Raw genomic sequence first — 11,796 nt, forward strand, 5'->3', positions numbered from 1 at the left:
TTTGTTAATTAAGACATGTAGCAAGCTAGCTAGGTAAACAATGAACCAGAATCCCAACTCATGACGTTACTACCATGCATGAATCTGTCGGTAGCTAACCAACCAGGTTCAATCTAGCTAGCTAACATTAGGCTATAACTAGCAAAGCACTCTAACCACTAGGCTACCCTGCCGCTCCGGAGACTGGTGTTTCCTCCATCTCTTTAGCTATCATACTCAAATTCCACTGATTTCACAACTTGATCCTTCAGAAAGTGGAGAGCAACACTTATGCAGTTGTACGACGTGACCCATAAGAAAAGCCGTGTTAGACAGGATTCCCTACACATACTGACCAGCTCATGTTATAGACAGACGCATGCCATGCGGCAGACCAATCTGAACTCATCTCTTGGCATGTCCAGCCCACTCATTATCTTAGCCAATCATGGCTAGTGGGAAGGTTGCTGACTTTTTCCTGTGGTTCAACCAACTCGGCTCGTAATTTAACAATTGTATTCATATTTACAGGTGGCATACAAGTCTGTTATTAAGGTACATGAAAGTTCACATGGCTCTCGCCTACTTTTCTGAAACGAGTGACATATGATAAAAGATTGTCTGAGAATCACATCACAATACTGCATGAGCTCAGGCAAACACACACACACACACACACACACACACACACCCAGTTACTCTGGCAGAACACACCGTACTAATACCAGATAGAGAAGTCATCTCCATTCTTCCTCGCTTGCACGCTCTCTTCCTCGCTTGCACGCTCTCAACCTCTCTCTCGCTCTCAACCTCTCTCTCGCTCTCAACCTCTCTCTCGCACTCAACCTCTCTCTCGCACTCAACCTCTCTCTCTCCTCTCAACCTCTCTCTCTCCTCTCAACCTCTCTCTCTCCTCTCAACCTCTCTCTCCTCTCAACCTCTCTCTCCTCTCAACCTCTCTCTCCTCTCAACCTCTCTCCTCTCAACCTCTCTCGTTCTCTCTCTCTCTCTCTCCTCTCAACCTCTCTCCTCTCAAGCTTGCCCTTCCTCTCGTTCTCACTCTCACTCTCTCTCCCTCTCTTCCTCTCTCTCTCGCTTCTTCCTCTCTCTCTCTCGCTCTCCTCTCTCTCTCTCTCTCGCTCTTCCTCTCTCTCTCTCTTCTCTCTCTCTCTCTTCTCTCTCTCTCTCTCTCTCTCTCGCTCTTCTCTCTCTCTCTTCCTCTCTCCTCTTCCTCTCTCTCTCGCTCTTCCTCTCTCTCTCCTCTTCCTCTCTTCCGCTCTTCCTCTCTCTCTCTCTCTCTCTCTCTCTCTTCTCTCTCTCTTCCTCTCTCTCTCTTCCTCTCTCTCTTCCTCTCTCTCTCTCTCTCTCCTCTCTCTTCTCTCTCTCTCCTCTCTCTCTCTCTCTCTCTTCTCTCTCTCTTCTCTCTCTCTCTCTCTTCCCTCTCTCTTCCTCTCTCTCCCTCTCTCTCTCTCTCTCTTCTTCCTCTCTCTCTCTCTTCCTCTCTCTCTCCCTCTTCCTCCCTCTTCTCCTCCTCTCTCTCTTCCTCCTCTCTCTCCTTCCTCTTCCTCCCTCTCTTCCTCTCTCTCTCTCTCCTCTCTCTCTCTCTCTTCTCTCCTCTCTCTCTCTCTCTCTCTCTTCCTCTTCCCTCTCTCTCTTCTCTTCCTCTCTCTCTCTCTCTTCCCTCTCTCTCTCTCTCTCTCTCTCTCTCTCTCTCTCCCTCCTCTCCCTCTCCTCCCTCTCTCTCTCTCTTCCTCTCCTCTCTCTCTCTTCTCTCCCTCTCTCTCTCTCTCCTCCTCTCTCTCTCTCTCTCCTCTCCCTCTCTCCTCTCTCTCTTCCTCTCTCCTCTCTCCCTCTCTCTCTCTCTCTCCCTCTCCTCTCTCTTCCTCTCTCTCTTCCTCTCTCTCTCTCTCTCCTCTCTCTCTCTTCCTCTCCTCTCTCTTCCTCTCTCCTCTCTCTTCCTCTCCTCTCTCTCTTCCCTCTCTCTCTCTCTCTCTCCTCTCCTCTCTTCCCTCTCTCTCTCTTCCTCTCCCTCTCCTTCCTCTCCTCTCCTCTCCCTCTCTCTCTCTCCCTCTCTCTTCCTCTCCCTCTTCCTCCTCTCCCTCTTCCTCTCCCTCTCTCTCTCCCTCTCTCCTCTTCCTCTCCTCTCTCTCTTCTCTCCCTCTCCTCTCTCCTCTCCTCTCTCTCTCTTCCTCTCCCTCCTCTCTCTTCCTCTCTCTCTCTTCCTCTCCTCTCTCTCTCTTCCTCTCTCTCTCTCCTCTCTCTCTCTCTTCCTCTCTCTCCCTCTTCTCTTCCTCTCTCTCTCTCTTCCTCTCCCTCTCTCTTCCTCTCCCTCTCTCTTCCTCTCCTCTCTCTCTTCCTCTCTCTCTCTTCCTCTCCTCTCTCTCTCTCTCTCTCTCTTCCTCTCTCTCTCCTCTCCCTCTCTCTCTTCCTCTCTCTCTCTCTTCCTCTCTCTCTCTCTCTCTTCCCTCTCTCTCTCTCTCTTCCTCTCTCTCTCTTCCTTCCTCTCCTCTCTCTTCCTCCTCTCTTTCCCTCTCTCTTCCTCTCCCTCTCTCTTCCTCTCCCTCTCCCTCTCTCTTCCTCTCCCTCCCTCTCTTCCTCTCCCTCTCTCTTCCTCTCTCCCTCTCTTCCTCTCCCTCTCTTCCTCCCTCTCTCTCTCTTCCTCTCCCTCTTCTCTCCTCTTCCTCTCTCTCCTCTTCCTCTCTCCCTCTCTCTTCCTCTCCCTCTCTCTCTCTCCTCTCTCCCTCTCTCCCTTCCTCTCCCTCTCTCTTCCTCTCTCTTCCTCTCCTCTCTCTTCCTCTCTCTCTCCCCTCTCTCTCTTCCTCTCTCTCTCTCTCTCTCTCTCTCTCTCTCTCTTCTCTCTCTCTCTCTCTCTCCTCTCTCTTCTCTCTTCCCTCTCTCTCTTCCTCTCTCTCTCTCTCTTCCTCTCCCTCTCTCTCTCTTCCTCTCTCTCTCTCTCTTCCTCCCTCTCTCTCTTCCTCTCCCCTCTCTCTCTTCCTCTCCCTCTCTTCCTCTCTCTCTCTCTCTTCCCTCCTCTCTCTTCCTCTCCCTCTCTCTCTTCCTCTCCTCTCTCTCCTCTCTCTTCTCCTCTCCCTCTCTTCCCTCTCTTCCTCTCTCTCTCTCTCTCTCTCTTCCTCTCTCTCTCTTCCTCTCTCTCTCTTCCTCTCTCTCTCTCTCTTCTCTCCCTCTCTCTCTCTCTCTCTCTCTCTCTCTTCCTCTCTCTCTCTCTTCTCTCCCTCTCTCTCTCTTCCTCTCCTCTCCCTCTCTCCTCTCCCTCTCTCTCTCTCCTCTCTCTCTCTCCTCCTCTCTCTTCTCTCTTCTCTCTCTCTCTTCTCTCTCTTCTCTCTCTCTTCTCTCTCTCTCCTCTCTCTCTTCTCTTCTCTTCCTCCCTCTCTCTTCCTCTCTCTCTCTCTCTCCCTCTCCCTCTCCCTCTCTCTCTCTCCCTCTCCCTCTCCCTCTCCCTCTCCCTCTCCCTCTCTCTTCCTCTCCCTCTCTCTTCCTCTCTCCTCCTCTTCCTCTCTCCTCTCTCTCCCTCTCCCTCTCTCTTCCTCTCCCTCTCTCTTCCTCTCCCTCTCTCTTCCTCTCCCTCTCTCTTCCTCTCCCTCTTCCTCTCCCTCTCTCTTCCTCTCCCTCTCTCTTCCTCTCCCTCTCTCTTCCTCTCCCTCTCTCTTCCTCTCCCTCTCTCTCCCTCTCCCTTCCTCTCCCTCTCCCTTCCTCTCCCTCTCTCTTCCTCTCCCTCTCTCTTCCTCTCCCTCTCTCTTCCTCTCCCTCTCTCTTCCTCTCCCTCTCTCTTCCTCTCCCTCTCTCTTCCTCTCCCCCTTTCTCTCTACAGTTCAACAGTGTCTGTGTTCAGCGGGCTGAGGCCGATGAGGCCAGAAAACAATGTTTATTTGTGTGGACAGCTGCTCAGCACAGAGAGAGAGAGAAGGAGAGTATGCATGTGTAGTAGGGTCCTCAATAATATATGTGTGTGTGTGTGTGTGTGTGTGTGTCTAGCTAAATATGTGTGTGTGTTGCAGTAACTCAAGTATGTGTGTATAGTGAGCTCATGCCAATAGAACAGATTAGATAGACTGATAGAAGATAAGGGCTAGCCTGGCTAAAAGCTACTCTACACCACTCCTAGGGTCAGATATTGAGAGTTAAGGGCTGGCCTGGCTGAAAGCTACTCGACACCACTCCTAGGGTCAGATATTGAGAGTTAAGGGCTAGCCTGGCTAGATGCCACTCTACACCACTCTACTCCTAGAGACAGATATTGAGAGATAAGGACCAGCCTGGCTAAAAGCCACTCTACACCACTCCTAGGGTCAGATATTGAGAGTTAAGGGCTAGCCTGGCTGAAAGCTACTCTACACCACTCCTAGGGTCAGATATTGAGAGATAAGGACCAGCCTGGCTAAAAGCCACTCTACACCACTCCTAGGGTCAGATATTGAGAGATAAGGACCAGCCTGGCTAAAAGCCACTCTACACTACACCACTCCTAGGACAGATATTGAGAGATAAGGACCAGCCTGGCTAAAAGCCACTCTACACCACTCTACTCCTAGGACAGATATTGAGAGATAAGGACCAGCCTGGCTAAAAGCCACTCTACACCACTCCTAGGGTCAGATATTGAGAGATAAGGACCAGCCTGGCTAAAAGCCACTCTACACCACTCTACTCCTAGAGACAGATATTGAGAGATAAGGACCAGCCTGGCTAAAAGCCACTCTACACCACTCCTAGGGTCAGATATTGAGAGATAAGGACCAGCCTGGCTAGAAGCCACTCTACACCACTCCTAGGGTCAGATATTGAGAGATAAGGACCAGCCTGGCTAAAAGCCACTCTACACCACTCCTAGGGTCAGATATTGAGAGATAAGGACCAGCCTGGCTAAAAGCCACTCTACACCACTCATAGGGTCAGATATTGAGAGATAAGGACCAGCCTGGCTAAAAGCCCCTCTACACCACTCCTAGGGTCAGATATTGAGAGATAAGGACCAGCCTGGCTAAAAGCCACTCTACTCTACACCACTCCTAGGGTCAGATATTGAGAGATAAGGACCAGCCTGGCTAGAAGCCCCTCCTCCAGGGACAAGGCTCCTGACATCAGAGAAAAAACCTCAGGTTGTACAACACAGGCTCTTACCTGGGCATAGTCCCTCTCCAACTGGCCCTTCTTCAAACTGTATGTCCTAGAGAGAGAGAGAGAGGAGAGAGAGAGAGAGAGAGATGTTAAAATATATGTTTCCTTGCCAATAAAGCCCTTAAATTAAATTGAGAGAGAAAGATGTTGTAGTTGACTGACAAAAGGAGATCAACCATCGATGGAGCAGTGACACAGCAGGAAACCAGGCTAGAACGTACCTCCCAGTGAGACACTACCAGGCTAGAACGTACCTTCCCAGTGAGACACTACCAGGCTAGAACGTACCTCCCAGTGAGACACTACGAGGCTAGAACATACCTCCCAGTGAGACACTACCAGGCTAGAACGTACCTCCCAGTGAGACACTACCGGGCTAGAACGTACCTCCCAGTGAGACACTACCGGGCTAGAACGCACATCCCAGTGAGACACTACCGGGCTAGAACGCACATCCCAGTGAGACACTACCGGGCTAGAACGCACATCCCAGTGAGACACTACCAGGCTAGAACGCACATCCCAGTGAGACACTACCAGGCTAGAACGCACATCCCAGTGAGACACTACCAGGCTAGAACGCACATCCCAGTGAGACACTACCAGGCTAGAACGCACATCCCAGTGAGACACTAACAGGCTAGAACATACCTCCCAGTGAGACACTACCACTAAAAGACTCCTTAAAAAGGACAACCAAAGCAATGTTTTCAACTCAACATCCTTGTGTTTTTTCTCTTCTACGCCATGTGGACATCAGACAATGCTGTCAGGTTCCTGGCAGAGCAGGAGGAAGTCCACTCAACTATCACTTAGTGTTCTGGAGGGGATTTCTGTTTGTTTGGTCCATTGCCAAGAGATGGAGAGAGGGAATGCAGGAAGAGAGGGAGAAAGTGAGATAAAGAGGGAGGAAGGAGAGCAGAGCGAGAAAGAGTGGACTCAGCGACCCCAGGGTTACGCAAGGCAGGAATTTATGTCCCGCTCTCCCCCATACATTCGCCAGCGGGACAGTGGAGCCCCTATCACAGCAGAGGAATGCATACATACTAAATGCATAACATAGATATACATCTAGTATGTAATGATAGGCCTAACATAGATATGCTTAACATAGATAGGCCTAGCATTACATACTAGATGAGAAAGATCCTCAGTCACCACCTGTCCAGTATCTCCACATCACATTGCCCTGTACGTGACTCACTCACTCACGTTTTCATACCGTTTCTCTACCAATACCAGGATATACAGTAATACCTGAAACTTTATTTTATTCTCTCGCACAACAAAAAAAATAGGCAACAGGGATCTTGAACCAGGAGGGGAGGGGATTCAATGTTTCTGCTATAACCAAGATGCTTGATCATTTATTTATTTATTTCACCTTTATTTAACCAGGGAGGCCAGTTGAGAACAAGTTCTCATTTACAATTGCAACCTGGCCAAGATAAAGCAAAGCAGTGTGACACATACAACAACACAGAGTTACACATGGAGTAAAACAAACATACAGTCAATAATACAGTATAAACAAGTCTATATACGATGTGAGCAAATGAGGTGAGATAAGGGAGGTAAAGGCAAAAAAAGGCCATGGTGGCAAAGCAAATACAATATAGCAAGTAAAACAATGGAATGGTAGATTTGCAGTGGAAGAATGTGCAAAGTAGAAATAAAAAATAATGGGGTGCAAAGGAGCAAAATAAATAAATAAATAAAATAAATACAGTAGGGAAAGAGGTAGTTGTTTGGGCTAAATTATAGGTGGGCTATGTACAGGTGCAGTAATCTGTGAGCTGCTCTGACAGTTGGTGCTTAGTTAGTGAGGGAGATAAGTGTTTCCAGTTTCAGAGATTTTTGTAGTTTGTTCCAGTCATGACATCTAGACACTTAGCTAGCAAGTTAGCAACACAATGCATAGCTGACATCTAGACACTTAGCTAGCAAGTTAGCAACACAATGCATAGCTGACATCTAGACACTTAGCTAGCAAGTTAGCAACACAATGCATAGCTGATATCTAGACACTTAGCTAGCAAGTTGCAACACAATGCATAGCTGACATCTAGACACTTAGCTAGCAAGTTAGCAACACAATGCATAGCTGATATCTAGACACTTAGCTAGCAAGTTAGCAACACAATGCATAGCTGACATCTAGACACTTAGCTAGCAAGTCAGCAACACAATGCATAGCTGACATCTAGACACTTAGCTAGCAAGTCAGCAACACAATGCATAGCTGATATCTGGACACTTAGCTAGCAAGTTAGCAACACAATGCATAGCTGACATCGAGACACTTAGCTAGCAAGTTAGCAACACAATGCATAGCTGATATCTAGACACTTAGCTAGCAAGTTAGCAACACAATGCATAGCTGACATCTAGACACTTAGCTAGCAAGTCAGCAACACAATGCATAGCTGATATCTAGACACTTAGCAAGCAAGTTAGCAACACAATGCATAGCTGACATCTAGACACTTAGCTAGCAAGTTAGCAACACAATGCATAGCTGATATCTAGACACTTAGCTAGCAAGTTAGCAACACAATGCATAGCTGGAGCGCTGAGCTGGATATCATTTATTTAACACATCTTAGATTTATTATAGTTATAATTAACTTGTAGCTATAAGCAGTGGCATAGCACCCTTGCATTTTTTAAATGGTATTGAAAAGCTGTCATCAAGGCAAAGGGTGGCTGCTTTGAAGAATCTCAAATATAAAATATATTTTGATTTGTTTAACACTTTTTAGGTTACTCTATGATTCCATATGTTTTATTTCATGGTTTTGATGTCTTCACTAATATTCTACAATGTAGAAAATCGTTTTAAAAAATAAAATAAAAACCCTGTAATGAGTAGGTGTTTCCAAACGTTTGACTGGTATTGTATGTAAATCTGCTTCATGCCATGAGACGTCTGGACATATCAAATTAAACAAATCAAACACACAACTAACCACCATACAGGGTGCGTTCTTCCTCTACGCAGTGAAAGCTAATCTGTTTCTGAGTCAGGTCCCCTGGGCCGGCTTGTCCACCCACACACAGTCTTTCCCAGGACAGTTAAACCAGCACAGGCATGTTAGGAGCTTAGCTTCCACCTCAAACTCTCAGAAACAGATAACCTCCCACCCTTCCCCCTCTCAACTTGACCCACTACTAGGGCTGAGACCCCAGAACAATCCCTGTTCCGGCGTCTCAAACAGAAGGACAGACAGACACAATGATTGCAGTCAGGGGGTCTGCAGACAGAGGGAGAGATGGATGGATAGGTGGGAGGAGGAAGGCGACACTTAGAGAGCATAATTAGGCTACCCACAATCCCCTCAAACACTAATTACAGCCTAGACAGGAAGAGACCTCATCAAGCTCTTTACTCTGTGTGTGTGTGTGTGTGTGTGTGTGTGTGTGTGTGTGTGTGTGTGTGTGTGTGTGTGTGTCAAATTCCACAGGTTCCCTAGTCACTGTTTAGAGAGAGAAACGCACTCTCTTCTCTCTGTCCAGAATGGGACTGCGTCACACACACACACAAACCAAACACTATATTCTATCTCTCTCCTGACTGCACCAGTGTGCCTTCTTTACATAGAAAGACACAGACAGACAGACCAACAGTTGAAAAGACATACAGACAGCTCTGAACTAGAGCCTCAGGTTGAAGCACCATCAGCCAATCAGGGATCAGAATTTAACCCCACCTCCACCATTTACCCCAGAAACCTGACACACGGAAACGGACACAAGCTCCCTATGTCATGGAAAGGGACACATGCTCCCAATCTCCTCCAGGCCTCTTTGGCGCAGTAGGCAGCGCGTCAGTCTCATAATCTGAAGGTCGTGAGTTCGATCCTCACAGGGGGCAGACTGTTTTACTACGATATAGTCAAAGCCTCAACAAATGTAAAATAAACTCAACTTCGATCACTTAGGCTGAAAAAAACCCAACAGAAAATACAAATTAAATTAACCTTAACAGCAACAATATAATCTACTGAAACTTTTTTAGTTTGAATTTCTAGTTTAAGTTTGTTAAAGAAGGGCTCAAAGACTTGCATTCCTACCTCTCCACTGTGAATACCCTGTTTAGGAGGAGTATGCAGAACTTCCGGAGACTGCATTACAAAGAACTGAGTCACCCGTCAATGGGACCTCTGAACCATTCAAACAAAACACTCCAAAGCAGCTTGACAAATCACCTGGTGCTGTGGCTTAGTTGGTTAAAGCGCCTGTCTAGTAAACAGGAGATCCTGAGTTCAAATCTCAGCAGTGCCTTTTGCCGTTGGCAACATGTGGTTTCACCATAGGCTTCAGAAAAGATCACATTCCACCTTCAAAGGGCCTAAAAGGTTAAGACACAAACTGGGATATTTCCTGCTGTTCAATGGTCCTTTCAATTAATGACATGCCCATTGAGTCTGGACTGGAAACGTCAGCTGAAACGGATAAAAACACACCATATGAACTTGGTGGAACTGTCTTACTATTCATCACAACACAATCTGGTAACGCTTTCATTTAAAAGTGAATAATAGATCATATAAGGCATATGTTAATGCTTCTCTGTTCATTTAAAAACAATCTATATTACTACTTTATTAAAACACCTATAACTAACACTAACTAACTAACACCTTTAACTAACACCTATAACTAACACTAACTAACTAACACCTTTAACTAACACCTATAACTAACACCTATAACTAACTAACACCTATAACTAACTCCTATAACTAACTAACACCTATAACTAACTAACACCTATAACTAACTAACACCTATAACTAACTAACACCTATAACTAACTAACACCTAGAACTAACTAACACCTAGAACTAACTAACACCTAGAACTAACACTAACTAACTAACACTAACTAACTAACACCTATAACTAACACCTATAACTAACACCTATAACTAACACCTATAACTAACACCTATAACTAACACCTATAACTAACACCTATAACTAACACCTATAACTAACACCTATAACTAACACCTATAACTAACACCTATAACTAACACCTATAACTAACACCTATAACTAACACCTATAACTAACACCTATAACTAACACTTATAACTAACACTTATAACTAACACTTATAACTAACACTTATAACTAACACTTATAACTAACACTTATAACTAACACTTATAACTAACACTTATAACTAACACTTATAACTAACACTTATAACTAACACTTATAACTAACACTTATAACTAACACTTATAACTAACACTTATAACTAACACTTATAACTAACACTTATAACTAACACTTATAACTAACACTTATAACTAACACCTATAACTAACACCTATAACTAACACCTATAACTAACACCTATAACTAACACCTATAACTAACACCTATAACTAACACCTATAACTAACACCTAGTCTGTTAAAAAAAATGTTTTGGAGAGATAGATGTGCAGAAGATGAGTGTGCAAGTAGAGATAGTGGGGGGCAAAGGAGCAAAATAAATCAAATAAATAACAGTATGGGGAAATGGGGTAGTTGGATGGGCTATTTAAAGATGGGCTATGTACAGGTGCAGTGATCTGTGAGCTGCTCTGACAGCTGGTGCTTGAAGTTAGTGAGGGAGATATAAGTCTCCCGCTTCAGTGATTTCTGCAGTTCGTTCCAGTCATTGGCATCAGAGAACTGGAAGGAAGGGCGGCCAAAGGAGGAATTGGCTTTGGGGGTGACCAGTGAGATATACCTGCTGGAGCGCCAGCTGTGGGTGGGAAAGCTATGGTGACCAGTGAGCAGAGACAAAGGCGGGGCTTTACCTAGCAGAGACTTGTAGATGACCTGCAGCCAGTGAGTTTGGCGACGAATATGAAGTGAGGATCAGCCAACGAGAGCGTACAGGTCGCAGTGGTGGGTAGTATATGGGGCTTTGGTGACAAAACGGATGGCACTGTGATAGACTGCATCCAATTTGTTGAGTAGAGTGTTGGAGGCTATTTTGTAAATGACATTGCCAAAGTCGAGGATTGGTTGGATGGTCAGTTTTATGAGGGTATGTTTGGCAGCAAGAGTGAAGGATGCTTTGTTTTGCGAAATAGGAAGCCGATTCTAGATTTAATTTTGGATTGGAGATGCTTAATGTGAGTCTGGAAGGAGAGTTTACAGTCTAACCAGACACCTAGGTATTTGTAGTTGCCCACATATTCTAAGTCAGAACCATCCAGAGAATTGATGCTGGACGGGCGGGCAGGTGCGAGCAGCGATCGGTTGAAGAGCATGCATTTAGTTTTTCTTGCATGTAAGAGCAGTGGGAGGCCACGGAAGGAGAGTTGTATGGCATTGAAGCTCGTCTGGAGGTTAGTTAGTACAGTGTCCAAAGAAGGGCCAGAAGTATACAGAATGGTGTCGTCTGCATAGAGGTGGATCAGAGAATCACCAGTAGCAAGAGCGACATCATTTATGGATACAGAGAAGAGCGTTGGCCCGAGAATTGAATCCTGTGGCACCCCCATAGAGACTGCCAGAAGTCCGGACAACAGGCCCTCCGATTTGACACACTGAACTCTGTCTGAGAAGTAGTTGGTGAACCAGGCGAGGCAGTCATTTGAGAAACCAAGGCTGTTGAGTCTGCCGAGAAGAATGTGAGGATTGACAGAGTCGAAAGCCTTGGCCAGGTCAATGA

General features: G+C 45.9%; 1 protein-coding gene and 1 non-coding gene across 2 annotated transcripts; one reads left to right on the plus strand and one right to left on the minus strand.

Annotated features, from left to right (window-relative positions):
* Positions 1-1,233: 1,233 nt before the first annotated feature.
* Positions 1,234-3,189, minus strand: LOC135545320 (trichohyalin-like; the record flags this gene model as incomplete). Its single annotated transcript, XM_064972938.1, has 3 exons — positions 1,234-2,026; positions 2,358-2,952; positions 2,988-3,189. Coding segments are annotated over 3 exons (1,590 nt in total), but the record flags the coding sequence as incomplete, so codon positions are not given.
* Positions 3,190-9,325: 6,136 nt separating this feature from the next.
* trnat-agu (transfer RNA threonine (anticodon AGU)) lies at positions 9,326-9,399 on the plus strand. The gene has a single exon. It is a non-coding gene; the product is annotated as a tRNA-Thr (tRNA).
* Positions 9,400-11,796: the final 2,397 nt, after the last annotated feature.

The sequence above is a fragment of the Oncorhynchus masou genome, chromosome 9, assembly GCF_036934945.1.
Source record: "Oncorhynchus masou masou isolate Uvic2021 chromosome 9, UVic_Omas_1.1, whole genome shotgun sequence".
NCBI classification, from domain to species: domain Eukaryota; kingdom Metazoa; phylum Chordata; class Actinopteri; order Salmoniformes; family Salmonidae; genus Oncorhynchus; species Oncorhynchus masou.